General features: G+C 42.8%; 1 protein-coding gene across 8 annotated transcripts in view; it reads right to left on the reverse strand.

Moving 5' to 3' along the window:
- Positions 1-16,136, reverse strand: part of DGKI (diacylglycerol kinase iota) — a 477,321-nt gene extending 461,185 nt beyond the window's left edge. For all 8 annotated transcript variants that reach the window (XM_082398061.1, XM_082398060.1, XM_082398058.1 and 5 more), the window contains exon 1: positions 6,452-16,136. In XM_082398061.1, the coding sequence (XP_082254187.1) occupies positions 6,452-6,855 (404 nt within the window). In that variant the 5' untranslated portion in view covers positions 6,856-16,136. The remainder of the gene's footprint in view (positions 1-6,451) is intronic.
- Between the last annotated feature and the right edge of the window lie 277 nt (positions 16,137-16,413).

Below are 16,413 nucleotides of genomic sequence, written 5' to 3' on the forward strand. Positions count from 1 at the left end.
TTCTCTTGTATTTCCTGCCTAGAGAAGTTCCTTTAGCATTTGCTATAAAGCTGGTTTGGTGGTGTTGAATTCTCTTAACTTTTGCTTGTCTGTAAAGGTTTTAATTTTTCTGTCAAATCTGAATGAGATCCTTGCTGGGTAGAGTAATCTTGGTTGTAGGTTTTTCCCTTTCATCATTTTAAATATTTCCAGCCACTCCCTTCTGGCTTGCAGAGTTTCTGCTGAAAGATCAGCTGTTAACCTTATGGGGGTTCTCTTGTATGTTATTTGTTGCTTTTCCCTTGCTGCTTTTAATATTTTTTCTTTGTATTTAATTTTGATAGTTTGATTAATATGTGTCTTGGCATGTTTCTCCTTGGATTTATCCTGTATAGGACTCTCTGCACTTCCTGGACTTGATTGACTATTTCCTTTCCCACGTTAGGGAAGTTTTCAACTATAATCTCTTCAAATATTTTCTCAGACCCTTCCTTTTTCTCTTCTTCTGCAACCCTTATAATTCGAATGTTGGTACATTTAATGTTGTTCCAGAGGTCTCTGAGACTGTCCTCAAGTCTTTTCATTCTTTATTCTTTATTCTGCTCTGCAGTAGTTATTTCCACTCTTTTGTCTTCCAGGTCACTTATCCGTTATTCTGCCATTGATTCTTTCTAGGGTATTTTAAATTTCATTTATTGTGTTGTTCATCATTGTTTGTTTGCTCCATAGTTCTTCTAGGTCCTTGTTAAACATTTCTTGTATTTTCTCCATTCTATTTCCAAGATTTTGGACCATCTTTACTATCATTACTCTGAATTCTTTTTCAGGTAGACTGCTTATTATTTCCTCTTCATTTGTTAGGTCTGGTGGGTTTTTGCCTTGCTCCTTCATCTGCTGCATATTTCTTTGTCTTCTCATTTTGTTTAACTTACTTTGTTTGGGGTCTCCTTTTCACAGGCTGCAGATTCGTAGTTCCCATTGTTTTTGGTGTCTGACCCCAGTGGGTGAGGTTGGTTCAGTGGCTTGTGTAGGCTTCCTGGTGGAGGGGACTGGTGCATGTGTTCTGGTGGGTGGGGCTGGATCTTGTCTTTCTGGTGGACAGTGCCACATCCGGTGGTGTGTTTTGGGGTGTCTGTGAACTTAGTATGATTTTAGGCAGCCTCTTTGCTAATGGGTGGGGTTGTGTTCCTGTCTTGCTAGTTGTTTGGCATAGGGCATCCAGCACTGGAGCTTGCTGGCCATTGGTTGGAGCTGGGTGTTAGTGTTGAGACACAGCTCTCTGGGAGAGCCCTCACCGACTGATATTATGTGGGGCCAGGAGGTCTCTGGTGGTCCAATGTCCTGAACTCAGCTCTCCCACCTCAGAGGCTCAGGCCTGACACCCAGCTGGAGCACCAAGACCCTATCAGCCACATGGCCAGGTATGTGGGGATTTTCTTGCCTTTTGGGAAGTCTGAGGTCTTCTGCCAATGTTCAGTAGCTGTTCTGTTAGGAGCTGTTCCACATGTAGATGTATTTTTGATGTATTTGTGGGTAGGAAGGTGATCTCTACGTCTTACTCCTCCGCCATCTTGAAGGTCCCCCTGCAATAGGAGACTCCACTGAAGATGCCAACCTCCGCAAGAGCTAGAGGTACAGAGGCATTTTTTTCAGAGGGTTTGCAGCTTGCTTTTTTTTTTCTTTTCCTTTGTGCTTTGTCTAGTTTCACTTGTTCACAAGGTGCTTCATGCAGAGGCCTCACACCCAGCACCTCAGATCAGAGTGCCTAGTAAGAAATGGCTGCGCTGACACCTCCAAAAGCCAAATTTTTAAAAATCTCCTTTCCCCAGCTCAGTGTGAAGGAAGGTCTTCTCCAGGCACGTGCCACCAAGAAGGCAGGGCTCCCTTTCCACCTTGCTCCCCATCCAGGGATATGGTTTCACCCAGGGAGGGGCTGGCCACCAGCACTTCTCATCTCCAGCCCACAGTTCTGTCTTCCAGAAGCACTATTCCAGGCAGGCTTGGACAAGAGAACCTGTCTTCTTTCCTCAACTCAACTCCCATTCACAGAGAGGAAGCTCTAGTCCAGGGGCAGTAGGTGGAGAATCTAGAACCAAGGTTTTTATCTGATCCTGAAGTCTCTAAATATCAAACAAATGTGTAAAGAGCAGACAAAAAATTTTTAAAATAAAATAAAAGTATTTACAAAGGAGGATGCTTCATACTGATATTCAGGAAAAGAAAACTTCCCCCCATACAATATTGATTCCCATGCAAGGAAGAACAATGTCCATGCTCTCCTACTTGGCTTTCAACATTCCAATAGTCTTTCCTAAAAATCACAATCTTGTGTTGCAGGATAATACTCAAAACGGAAATACTTTGTTCTTATCAACCTGTAAAGAATGAATAGACCCTTTTTTACCTTGCAGCATAATCTAAGAAGTTAAAAGCTCCTTGCTGCTACTTTTATCTCATACCAAAAACTCCCTTTCAGGAAGGTCTGGTATTACCATCCTGGTTTATAAGTAGAGAAACTGAAGCACAGGCATTACTATCTCATGAGTAATGGTAACTGTCCAGTCCTCCTTACAAACAAAACCACACTTCAACATTTATTCTGTGCTGCTCAAAGAGGTACGGACAGGCCAGCTCTTCACTGGATCTAGGTTCACCTACACAACTCCTGTGTAGTTTTTATTAAAAGGCGTATAAAATTCTAACCTGGGTATCTTCACAGAGATGGCAGGTGTCATGTAGGTGGTTTTGTTCTCAGAAGCAAAACCAATATATTTTCTGGTGATCATGAATTTATATTCATTTCTGTCTCAGAAAGAGTAGAGGAGTTACTTTAAATTATATGGCCAAAGGGACACGGTCCAAAGAATAAAGTATACAAGAGATAATAAATAATGACCTGTGATATATTACAGAAGAGGTAAAAGAAGAGCTTACGCTGCACACACACATGCAAACACAGACACCCAAGGGAAGTGTTCGAGCCAGAAGTGAATGGTTAGGGAAGCATGATGGGGTGTAAAAAGAATGTCATTTAGAGTCAGATCTGGGTTTAAAGCTGCCTCTTACCCAAGCTCTACGCCTCAGGTTCATTTGTTTATAAAATGGAAATAACCATAATCGCATCATAAAACTGTCATTGAACAGTAAATAAGATATAACATAGAAGAATACTTAGCGCAGTGCCTGTACACAGAAGACAACGGACATCAGCTACCTTCTCCTTCCCCTCCTCTGCATGTTTCTAAATGATTTTTTTTTAATTTTACTGACTTAAGTGGGAATTCTTACAGTGGTTAAAAAAAACCAGTTCCTGCACATTACATAGTCATCGGCACATATGTATCTGTTGCAGCACCATAATTTGCAAAGAAAAAGGAAGTAGTAATTTTAAGAGAAAAGTACCAGCTCACTTGCACTGCCTTCTGAAACCTTCAGCTTTACAATCTACTGAGACTATTTGCTCTAGGGGAGCAGAATCTGAAATAAAGGAAGAATTCTCATGAGAAAAATGGTTCCCCCAAAAAGAAAGAGAAGATAATGAGGGGAAATCGAGGGGTATATAAAGGAGTTTATTTTACTTAACAAAGTAAAAGTCGAGCAAAATGAATAATCTGCCTCCAGAAATGGTTATTTAAAGGTTTTCTGTAAAGGGCTCTGGTTCCTAAAAAGACAGGAGTCATTGCATATGCCCACCCACTCCTCATTTATTTTTAAACCCTAGCTTATATGTTCCTTAGCAACAGAAGGAGCAGATGAGACCCCCACACACACACGCACACGCACACCATCTCCCCCAGCCCCCTTCTTCTCTCCTGTCAAGTGTCATTCCGCAAATACCCATGTTCTTCAAAAGATTTTTTTGACCACCTGCAGATCTCTTCTTCCCCACCTCAAATGATCCCCCTTACACAGCAGCCATACTTCACATCCTAACTCAACCCCTTCACTTAGATTCCGTTCTGTAAGGTCTTCCTGACCCCTCTCCATCAACTTCCACCAGTCGCCGTCCTCAGGTGCCCCCCAGAAGTGAGGGGATGTGGTCCTCACTGAGAAGCCAACGCCCAGCTCCAGCCAAAGCTGCTCTTTTCTTACAGACCATTCATTAACCCACCAGCGAAATGGCCAGGCCCAACTACATCTGAGTCCAACATAAATGGCTGCCCTGGTGAATGGGTAGGCCATTCACCGTGACTCTAAAAAAATCATCATCATCATCATCAAAATGGAGACACTCTCCAGGGTACCCAGGACAAACACGTGCCAGATGAAATGCCTACCTTCTGCTGTCTTTCCTCTGACTTTGGGACTGCCTGGCCTTGTTTGGCTGGGCATGGCTTATGAATTCAAAGATCAATTGTTCAGCCTTTGGAAAAAAAGGGCAGAGCAGCAATCCTCAGATATGAGTGTGCTTATGCATTGCCTGAGGAGCTTGCTAAAAACTCCCACCCACAGAGAGCTTGATTTTGTAAGTGTGGGGTGGTGGGCATTTTTAACCAGCCACCTGAGGCAATGCTGTGGCAGGAGCCTTCCTGAACTGGGGACTGTGAAGCTTTATTTGGAAGGAAATGATGTCCACAAAGTGGGATCCACCTCTGTGGATTGTAAGGCAGATGCGGTGTTATCCTTCTGCTAGAAAAACACCGTGTCTGGGTCGATGTCTATGTTTGCGTGTGCACACCCTTACACATGCATGAGTGAGCATGCAACCCAGAAGGCCATGGCCTCACAGAGTACTCATTTCCAAGAGAGAGGCTCAGGGAATGACCCCTGCCAAGAAGCAAGCTGAGATGATTTCCCTTGCAAACTCTGGCTTTGTAGCCCTACCCAGTGAGGAGTCACGATGATGAATACCAACGACACAGGAACGATTCTGGGCCCAGGAGCCCAGACCCACAATGTGCTCTGCATTATCAACCGTCCCCTCCAACTCGCAACTCCTAAATTAGGCTGAATGTAGCCCCTGGTCCCCTAAGGGCCAGACAGGCCACCATAGCTAAGAAGTAGAACTGCCTGTGTCCTAGCATACCTCCCTAGAGCTACCTCACTCTCCACCACGTGTCTATTTTTAGAAACCAGAAATATAAAGAGAAAGATCCATTTTGTCCTGATCTACATGAGTAACTAAAAGAGCAAGTCAGGTGGGAAACTCCCTCAATGCACAGTGAACAAACTGCACGTGGGGGATGAGGGAGTAACACCTCCCCAGGAAGGCCGTTTCGGAGTCGTCAGGAGCCAACACTGAGACACAGAGCACATGCCCTAGTGACCGGGGCCTGCAGTCCAGGCAATGCCAGTGGGGATCCCGGTGATTCACACACATGCTCCCAGAAATACAACACACACCCTCACAAACCCACGCACCTCTGTCATCTGCTTTTGCTTACATAACACCACATGGTGTGACAGGCTTAAAACTTTATAAGCATTTCTGGAAAGGACTGCTAACTTAAAATGAGGAGGGTCACAAGGATGCTTTTACTGACCCCTTTTCAAGAAATACTCCAAAGCCAAGGAAGTGCACATCTTTGTAATTCTATGCTTGTTTATCACCTCAACTTTTAAAATTAACAAGCAGTAAGGGTCTCCAAAACTCTCCAAATCTATCAATATCTTTATTCTTGCCTGAAGGTGGGGGGCAGGGGGGAGGAGAGAACCTACTGGATCCTCATTTCTCATTCGTGAATCCTGACACAATTGGGGGTAGTCTTTTGGCATCATTCGGAGGCCATTTATCCCACACTGTCCTTGTCTTGTAAATACACCCATCCTAGGGCCAAGCACGGCCCCATTCTCTCCCCCACCCCTTGCTTGCCAGCAGGCTTCCCAAGTCGTCCTTCTGAGCACATCCAGGAGAGAGGGAGAGACCACGTGTACGTGTGACCCTCCGGAACCAGTTGTGTATCTACAGACACAGATTCACAACGACTCTTCCTTAATGGGATATTTCAATGCAGGTCCAACTTCCATAAGGATTTCTCTTCAGGATAGAACGCTGTTCTTTTCTGTCTGTCCGTGATCTCAAGTATCAAGTTAGTGCCAAAGGTGCACCCAGTAAAATCGGCAAGGTAGGGGGAGTGGTTGAAGATGACCCCGGCGTAGGGACAACTTTGAGGACTTCTCTCAAGAAAACCTGGCATATGTGTGTGTGCACCCCGCTCCCACACACACACACACACACACACGCATTTTTACTGTTGTTGTTCTGACCTCAGGGACCCAGTCCTCTCTCCAGTTCCGGGAGGGAAACCTGGCGCACGTAGCTTCCCTCCAGCCCAGAAGGCTGGGATGAGAAGTGAACACACAGCCCAGAACGGGGAGGGAGAAGGAGAGAGAGAGGGAGGGAGGGAGGCAGAGAGAGAGAGAGAGGGCGCCAGGTGCCCCCAAGTCCGAGGAAGCGCCTTTCGAGGGCGCAGAGCGGGTCTCGCTCCCCGCGGCGGCACCTGCCTCCCGGCTGCCGGGCTCGCGTTCCTACCTGTACGAGACCTGCTTCCGGAAAGTTAAGTTCCGCAGCTTCTCCTCCAGCGCCTCGTCCTTCTCGTTCGGGCCGGCGGCCCCGGGCTCTTCCAGGGCAGCGGCCCCAGCCGCCGCCGCTGCCCCCGCGCCCCTCGGGTCCGAACCGCCCTCGGCGCCCAGGCAGCAGCTCCCGGCGCCGCTTCCGCTGCTGCTGCTGCCGCCCGTTGCCCCCTTCTCCTCTGCCGCCGAGGAGCTGGGGTTCATGGCGACCGCTCCGGCGGCCGCGGAGGGAGCCGAGGCGGCGCCGCTGCAGAAGCCGGACAGACGAACAGCGCTGACGGCGGCCGCCACCGCCGGAGGGCGAACAGGTCTGCGCGCCGCTGGCAGGGGCGGCAAATGGCAGCCCCTTCCCGCAGCATCCATCCGCGGCGGCCCCGCACCGGGGCATTGTGGGAAACTCCGTGCCTCCACTCCCCCTCCCCGACCAATCAGAGGCCACCTCCCTCCGCCTCCCCCTCCCTCCCCGCTGCAAACCCGCGCCCTCCCGCCCCCCTGGCCTTTTCCTAAATCGGGGGCACCGGCCAGGGCCGAACCGGAACTCTGCCCTGAGGTGTCGGGTCGCCGGAGAGGTGGGCAGAGGGCAGGGGATGAGGAGGCGCCGGGCTGGGGGCGCGGACACTGGCAGCAAGAGAGGAGAGCTCCGGAGGGAAATTCGGAGGACAGCGTGCCGCACCCCGGTTAAGACACGAGGAAGCGGACACCGGGAAGGGAAAGGTGCCCTGCCCAGGCAGCCGGCCCAGGAGCGGTAGCGCCCACCTTGGTGCCCGTCCCCTGATGCCTGATGTCCGGGGCGGCATTCTCCCCACCGCCGCTGCCCGACCGTACAGAGCCGGAGCCTGGCAGAAGCCTCCCGACCGTGGGAAACCTCGGGGGGAATGCAGCGGGCGCGTGGTCGGTGCGAACCTGGGGAAGAATTCGTAAATTAAACAGGGTAAATTAAGGCATGAGGAGGAGGTCCAGTTTACGATGCAGGCGAAGCGCCTACCTCCTCTCTCGGGGCGAGGGCTGGGACCCTTTCATCCCTGAATCCCCCAGCCCAGAGCCTTCCTTACACACATAGAAAGATCTTCCTAAACAGCTGTTCATAGATTGAATCGGATCACAGGCCCCTCAGCGAAGCAGAAAGACTGAGAGGATCCAGGAGGCAAAGTGAGGACGTGAGCACTGGGCGCTGCGGCGGCAGAGCGGAAAGGAAAGTAAGGGCCCGCTCGAGGAGGGGCTTCCAACCTCTGCGGACCCCACTACAGACACAAAGCCAAGCTTGCCGTCTCTGCAGATTTAATTGTCCACCGCTCTCTTGTTTTTGTTTCTAAGGTTATTGAAAACTCTATGAGGTTTGAATGATGTGCAACAAAGTGTGTGAGACAGTTTTCCAAATTAGGAATTTTCACGCAAGAATCACTGCTGTCAACAAACACGAGAAAGATTTATACTGAAGGCTAAGTGTAGTAACCAAAATACATACGTATTCAATACATGGACAGGCAATGAGAGAACCAGACCAGGGAAGAATTTCAGGTCGGTGTTGCTGACCCCAAACAAGTTGCTTGATTCCCCTCCCCCTTTATTTTCTCACGACTAGAAAGAATTAGGAGATTGAATAAGATACCTCAGATCTCTCTCAACTCCCTCATTCTGTAATTTGCTGCATGTGTACATTAGCATAAGCCAAGGGTCAGGGCATTTCCAGAGTGGAGTGAGGAAAGGTAATAATAATAAAAATAATTTAAAAAACAGCTAGTGGTTATTAAGCCCTGGTTTTTACGTGACAGATGTGCTAAGCACTTCACATGCCTATCTCTGTGCTTTTTACACTACCCCTCAAATGTATGGTCCCCGTTGCTCAGGCTTATGCAACTAGAAATTGGCAGAACCAGATATTACACCCAGGGAGCCTGATTATAGGTCTTTGCTTCCCACCCCCCAACCCCCCGCCACCCCCCATGCAGCATGCTCCATTTTAAGAGGAGAATGGGCATATTAGGTGCTTCAACAGTCATGTTAAATGAGATCTGTGACTACCTAGTGTATCGTAACAACAAGGAAATGTCATCTTACCTGAATTACTAGACAGCTTCCTAACTCCTCCTTCCTGCTAGACAACTCTCCATACGTCCTCCAATCAATTCTCTAGCTCAACCCCCCAGAGACCTCTGATATGTTTTCCTCTACCTAAAAGTATTCCAATTACATCATATTGTCGTTAGGGCAAAGTTCAATTAACCCCTTCACTGATTTTCAAGGCCACATTAGTGGGTGGTGTGCCAGCCCTGCCCACTTCCCCTCCACCCTTTCCTGAGAGTGCCGCTCTGAACTGGACTGTGTACCAGTCCCAGATGCTCTCTGCTCTCTCTGCTCCCATCTTTGCATGCATGGGTCCACTGCCTCCTTTTCTGAGCTCCTCCCATCCCTAATATTAGCCTAGCTAACTACATGGAAACAACCTAAATATCCATCAACAGACGAATGGATCAAGAAGATGTGGTATATTTATACAACGGAATACTACTCAGCCATAAAAAAGAATGAAATACTGTAACGCCATTTGCAGGAACATGGATGCAACTAGAGATTATCATACGAAGTGAAGTAAGTCAGAAAGAGAAAGACAAATACCACATGATATCACTTATATGTGGAATCTAAAATACAACACAAAAGAACATATCTGCAAAACAGAAACAGACTCATAGACATAGAGATCAGACTTGTGGTTGCCAGGGGGAGGGAGATGGGGGAGGGAAGGACTGGGAGTGTGGGATTAGCAGATGCAAGCTATTATATATAGGATGGATAAACAACAAGGTCCTACTGTATAGCGCAGAGAACTATATTCAATATCTTGTGATAAACCATAATGGAAAAAAATATTTAAAAAAGAATGTCTATACATGTATAACTGAGTCACTTTGTTGTACAGCAGAGATTGGTACAACATTGTAAATCAACTATACTTCAATAAAAAAATTAAATTAAAAATTAAAATAAATTCAATTTTAAACTATAATATGATGCCATTTTTTTAGAATAAACAATTTGAAAATAGATGTATTGGCTGAGGAGGCAGGAAAACCAACACTTTCTCAAATTGTTGGTAGAGTTTGGTATAGTCTCTGATGGGAAATTTGGAGCTATCCACCAATATTTGAAATGCCAACCTAATTGACCTAGCAACTATGCTTCTAGGAATCTGTTCTCTGATATCCTTGAAAGTGTACACTAAAAATTTAAGACTAAAAACAATGTAAATGTTTGTTAATATAGGACTAATTACTTAAATTATCATTCACCCAAATAATGGAATTCTCTGCAGTCATTAAGAGGAATAAGGCAAACTGATAAGGTATTGATATAAAACAATCTCAAAAATATAACTAAAAAAAAAAACAGGGTTCAGAGTACTTAGTATGCTACGATTTACAGAAAAAGAGAGGATAGCTACAAATATAATATTTCAGGAAAGATACATAAGAAAACAGTGATAATCAGTCAGAGTTGAGTGGCCTTAGCTAGAATCTTGAGTTTTGCCTGATTAAATAAATATATACCAACAGGAGACAGAATGTCTTCCAGGCTAACAGGAAAGCCAGATGGACCAATCAGGTGTGTATTTGCATGTTTAAAGAGTGTATTAACACAGCCACTGTGGAGGACAGTATGGAGCTTCCTTAAAAAACTAAAAATAGAACTACCATACGACCCAGCAACCCCACTACTGGGCATATACCCTGAGAACACCATAATTCAAAAAGAGTCATGTACCAAAATGTTCATTGCAGCTCTATTTACAATAGCCAGGACATGGAAGCAACCTAAGTGTCCATCGACAGATGAATGGATAAAGAAGATGTCGCACATGTTTACAGTGGAATATTACTCAGCCATAAAAAGAAACAAAATTGAGTTATTTGTAGTGAGGTGGATGGACCTAGAATCTGTCATACAGAGTGAAGTAAGTCAGAAAGAGAAAAACAAATACCGTATGCTAACACATATATATGGAGCCTAAAAAAAAAAGGTTATGAAGAACCTAGGGGCAGGACAGGAATAAAGACGCAGACGTAGAGAATGGACTTGAGGACACGGGGAGGGGGAAGGGTAAGCTGGGACAAAGTGAGAGAGTGGCATGGACTCATATATACTACCAAATGTAAAATAGATAGCTAGTGGGAAGCAGCCACATAGCACAGAGAGATCAGCTTGGTGCTTTGTGACTACCTAGAGGGGTGGGATAGGGAGGGTGGGAGGGAGATGCAAGAGGGAGTAGATATGGGGATATATGCATATGTATAGCTGATTCACTTTGTTATAAAGCAGAAACTAACACACCATTGTAAAGCAATTATACTCCAATAAAGATGTTAAAAAAAAAAGAGTCTATCAACAAAAATGGACTGCTACACAAAGGAAAATAAGGTTAAAAAAAAAAAGATCACTGAACACGCACTGGATTTTAAGACAGAGAGAAAGAAAGAAACTTACACCATAGAAGCACAAATAGTTCCAGCATAAGACAAATGAATTCTTTTTGTGGGGTGGCCTTCTGAGAAGTTACTTAAAATATCAGTTATCCTTTCAGACAATTTATTTTCCTTCTTGTTTTTCAGTGGTCACTAAGCAACCTTGTAATTATTCATTCAACTTCTTAGTTACCTTGACTCTAAAAAGTGGAATTCTTGGGCATAGGTCAAAAGCACTCCAATCACAGGAAAATAAATTGACGTTCAGGTTTAAAAACGTATCATGTATGATTTTGAGGAACGTAAGTACATAAACAAGAAAATGAGCTTCTCTGGGTATACTGAAATACGCTGCTTCTCATCTCAGACCTCCCCTGGAAAAAATCTCCATCACTGGACCCAAAGCCCCACTAGTGGGTTCCTTACCTTATCTTTCTATTATTAATTACTGTTCATTCTAACATAGGTATCAGCGCAGTCTTACATACCAAACTTGAGTCTCCCAAATTCTAGGCCTGATCAAAACAGCCTCAAGCATGAAATTTTAAAGAAAGAAAAAAAAAATTTTTTTAGAGTTTAGATTAGCCAGCAAGACAAGTAATAAAGAGAACATCATGTCTAACCTTTTTAAAATGTATGTAGTGATTAAGAATTTTCAGGAAATAATACAGAATCATTTTTTTTTTTAGAAAGCAAGTAACACACATAAACCACACAAAACACACATATACCACATACACACACACAAACACATACCATTTAGGGTCTAAGTTATTTAAAGACCAATCTAAGGTTAATAGAGCTTTGGAAAATATTGTCAGTAAAGGAAAAAAGGAAAGGAAGTTTCCAGGTTGGAGCTGACGTGTGTAAGCTTATTCCTGCCTACCACCTTTATACTTTCTACTTTTGCCGCCTGGAATGCTCTGCCTCAAAGATTCCCAAACTTTCTCAGTTTACAGAACACTTAGCATCGCAGTAATTATTTTTCCTGGAACCTCTAGACCAAAAGAAGAACCGAACATTTAGGTTTATTAGGTAGTTAAGTGCTAACGATTTAATAACCATTTATGCCTTAACAACATTCGTTGCTGTTTAAAAAAGTGATACATATAAATTGAAAGGAAAAAAATAATGTTTTATTTCATCCTTAAATAGCCCCAATTACTTACTAATGAGATAGTAATGGGCACGATACAACTTCTCAAACCTTGGAATCATAATAGGTACCACTTTGCTTTTTATCAGAGCAACCACTGAACCCCCAGCTCTGCCAAGATAATAATGTCAGTGAAAAAAATGTAACATGATCCAGTGTGGAAACTGTCAACTACCTATAGTAGTTTGCATGGTGTCTAACAGAGATTGAGTATCACTGTTTGCCCTGAAAATTTTAAATATCCTTCAATGCCCCTGTGAATTCACGGCAGAGACCTGAGCTCCTCCATGGAGTTCAGAAACCTTGGCTCTACCTCAATATTTTTACATGATGTTTGTTTTTGCATGGGTTCCCTAGAAAACACATTCTTAGGCAAAGCTTACAAGCCAAGGCTTTATGGAGAATTGTAGTCCCAGGACGTTATGAAGGGAAAAGAGAAGTAAGGCAGGAAAAGAGGGAAAATAAATTCAAGGTGGTGAGTATGAGATGGCTGCATCCTCACAAATAAACATACCTGGTTGCTTGGTCACCAGAACTTCGTCCAGACAGAACTTACATCATCACTGTATCTGGGAACATTCTGTCTGCAGGAAGAAGGGGAATTTCTCTGCCAGTTTCTTCCTGTCTCCTGACTCCTGTTTCTCATTGGTTGAAGTTTGTCCCTTAGGGAATTGACTCACTCTCCCTTCCAGGTTATGTTCCTGGGGAACCCAGCATCCTGCCACACAGCCGGACTTCTTAGTCCTTTCTGGAAGTGATGGGAGGAAACTCTAAAAATAGAGACCCGTTGAGCCTGAGCATCAAGTTGTTGAGCTTCCTGCCACTCCCTGAGTCCAGCCCTTCTTGGGGGAGGCTGAGACAGCTGGCAGAGGTAGGATATGAGGCAACGTCAATGTCAATGGTGGAGGCTCAACGTTAAGCAGAAAAGAAACAATAGGTTGGGGGGACAGGAGGGGCCAATCACTCTGGAGACGTACATAAACTGGGTCCTGGACACTCTGCTTCTTCTCATCGTTCAGGTCTTACCTCTCATGTCACGTTTTCAAAGAAGCCTCCCTGACACTCCCTAAAATGCCCTTAGCCATAGCTGACACAAAACTGTGTGTTTTTTTCTTAAATTCATAGCACTTCCCACTGTCTAAATTGTACTGTCTATTTACTTCTTTGTTTTCTCCTCTTATTAGAACATGAGCTCTGTCTTAGCTAATGTCTTCAACAAAACTACGAGACATACAGTAGGTACATTAAAAATGTTTATTGAATGAATGAATAAATGTTGTCTAACATCCATGGGCCTAGAAAGAAAATCAGAGGGCAAGTCAGGAAGGTGCTGGGATTGTAAATTTACTAGGCAATAAGGAAAGGAGAGATCTGTACGAGGACTGTGTGTTAAAAAACCCAAGATTCTCAGGCTTACACCATTGCATACAAAATATGAAGCTGCCATACAAAATATGGATACCTGTTGAAATAGAATGGAGAACAATCTTTTAGGTTCTATTGATAGGAATTAATAGGAACTTATTAGCATGGGCAGTCTCTAAGCTAGATTTAAATTAAAATAGAGCTATTCTTTCTCCAGGATGAAAGGGGTCTTAAACTCATCCAATCCAGCCTTCCATCCACGCACAGTACTCCCACAGCATCCCTTCACATGATCCTTTTCAGCCTTGAACAACTGAAGTTATGGGGAGTCACTACTTTCTAAGACAACTCAGTCATTTTCAGCAGGGTATGTCATTTTCAACAGGGTATGTCATAAATTTCTTCTCAGTTTTCGTTATTATTCCTTACTCTGTTTGTGCACCCAGAAGAAATAACATAATTTACAATGTTCTTGTACTTGAGCAGCTGGTTTGGGGGCCAAATTGAAGGAATTAACATTTATTTTCATTAAATTTCCCCTTGCTGTGTTCTGACCATCATTCACCCATCCAAGAGTCTTGGGGATCTGAAGTATGTCATTCATTGCATTCACAATCCCTCCTGATTCTCTATCAAGAGCAGATCTGATCTGCAATATACTGTGAAGTCGCCGATAAACTTCCTGAAAAGGATAAGGTCAGAAACAGAATGAATGGTGTATCCCTAGAAACCTCGATCCAGGCTGATAGTCATTGGTTTTACAGGCAACCACTAAACAGTGATATATACTGTTCTAGGCGCTAGCAATTCATCAGGGAAAAACTAAAGACCTCTCTCTTTCTGCTCTTTTGGTGCTAAACATTCTAGTGGTCTATTAATCACTAACTTCTGTGAATAGTTATTAAAATCCAAATTAAAACATTGAGCTGAACTTCTATCTGCATTTCTCTCTTTGTGGACAAATTTCAATTGAGGGACTATGTGCAGTACTCTATTTCTATTACATTTCCCCAAAGTATCAGACAAGAAACCCTATCAAAGAAAATGAGGCTAATCTAATGTGACTTTTTAATTAACCCATCCTAATTTCCAAAAATCATATCCTTCCTTTTTCAACATATTACGAACACTTCTTCAGCCTCTCCTATAGAAACAGTATGCTAATGTTGAGGATTCAAAGATGGATACAATTCAGTAAATTTCCTGAAAGAGTTTACTATTTAATTGTAATAAATGAAAACCATTTCCTTTCTTTTTTACTGAAAGTGATGAAAGCCATGTGGCAGACCCCAAAGCCTTTTTATTCAAAAGTCATTCATGTCCCCTTTCTCCCTCATCTTCCTAGATTACAGAGATATACAAATAAAATACTCCTTCCCAAACTGCCCTGCAGTGAAGTGTGACTATGTGACCTGGTTCTGAACAATGAGATTGAAGCCAAAATAACCAGATGAGGCTTCTGGGAGAATGTTTTACTAGTACAGAAAGATAATTTGCCCTTTCAGTCCTTTGCCCATCTTCCTTCTTCAATTCAGTGCCTAGATGTGTAATAGCCATTTTACAACCATGAAGATGCAAATCATTTACTAAGAATGGAAAAGTCAGTTGTAATGCACATTGGTCCCTAATGACTTCCTTGAGGAGTTGCTAGCCCAAGACAGTTCATCTATCACTAGACTTTTTATTATAAAAGAAAATTAAACTCCTATCTGTATAAGCCACTGTTGACTGGATTTTTTATTTGCTTGCAGCTAAATGCATTTCTAACTTTTAGTTGGCACAAATGAATTCAGGAAAAAAATCAATATATTGGTTGAAATATTCATAATAACCTAAATCAAATGGGGTAGTTCAGTTAGAGCCCCCTCCCCAATTGTATTTGGTGAATAATTTCCAAAGTTAACTATGAAGTTAATAATATTACTCTTTAATCAAATCATTCCAATTTTAAAATGTATCTTAAGTAAAAATCCCAAGTAAGAAGAAGTAAGGAAAGGAAAATATTTGTTGTAGAATGATTTATAATGATGAGGAAGTGATCTAACAGATAAACAACAGGAAAATAAGTAAAATTTTCAATGTCCATTGAAGGACTATTATGCAGATTCCCCAAATAATAGTTATGGATCCATGCAAATTTGTCATACAAATTGCTGATGATGTACTAAATGAAAACACTGTGATATGAAGTTGTATATCATCATTATTGAAACTATATAAAATATGGGTATATAAGGCAGAAAAGGAATGCACAAGTAGAAAAATAATTGGTTTTGAGATGACTCAATTATTTCAAAATTATTTATACTGTTATAATTTTATACTTATAATTGTAAGACATTTTAGATGATAAATATTATTTTATTAAATACCATGTTCTTTCAAAAATATCTTTTTGTATCCCTACCAGGGACAGAGGTATCATAAACTTTTGGTTTAGCATCAGTGTAAATTTAAATAGATATTTAATTTAAATAAATGTCATAAAACATTTTAACTCAGAAAACGAATTTTTGCAATATTGGGAAAGCTCATTAAGATTAGAATGGTTACTCTCAAGAATGAACATGAAATGTACAGTCAAATGACTTAAACAAATTTGATTTTGTTTTCATTTCCCTTGCATGTCATGGACAACAAAATTATCTTAATGATTAAGATTGTCTTTTGCACAACTAAAAATGGCAATAATACAATGTCAGAGCTGGGAGGAATTTAGGAGATTATCTGTCCCCACCTTTCATTTCAGAAATGAAGAAACACCTAGAGAAGTTAAGTGACTCACCAAAGTTCACATAGCTAGTCAGTGGAGAACAAGGATAGTGTTCAGGTCTTCTTTAATGTTATTCTTTCCCCACAATAAACATTTATTCATTAAATAAGCATCTATTAAGTAGTCATTCTGTACTGCTATACTGGACACTGTGCTAGGTACTGTTT

The sequence above is a fragment of the Balaenoptera borealis genome (assembly GCF_965194805.1).
Source record: "Balaenoptera borealis genome assembly, chromosome: 7".
NCBI classification, from domain to species: domain Eukaryota; kingdom Metazoa; phylum Chordata; class Mammalia; order Artiodactyla; family Balaenopteridae; genus Balaenoptera; species Balaenoptera borealis.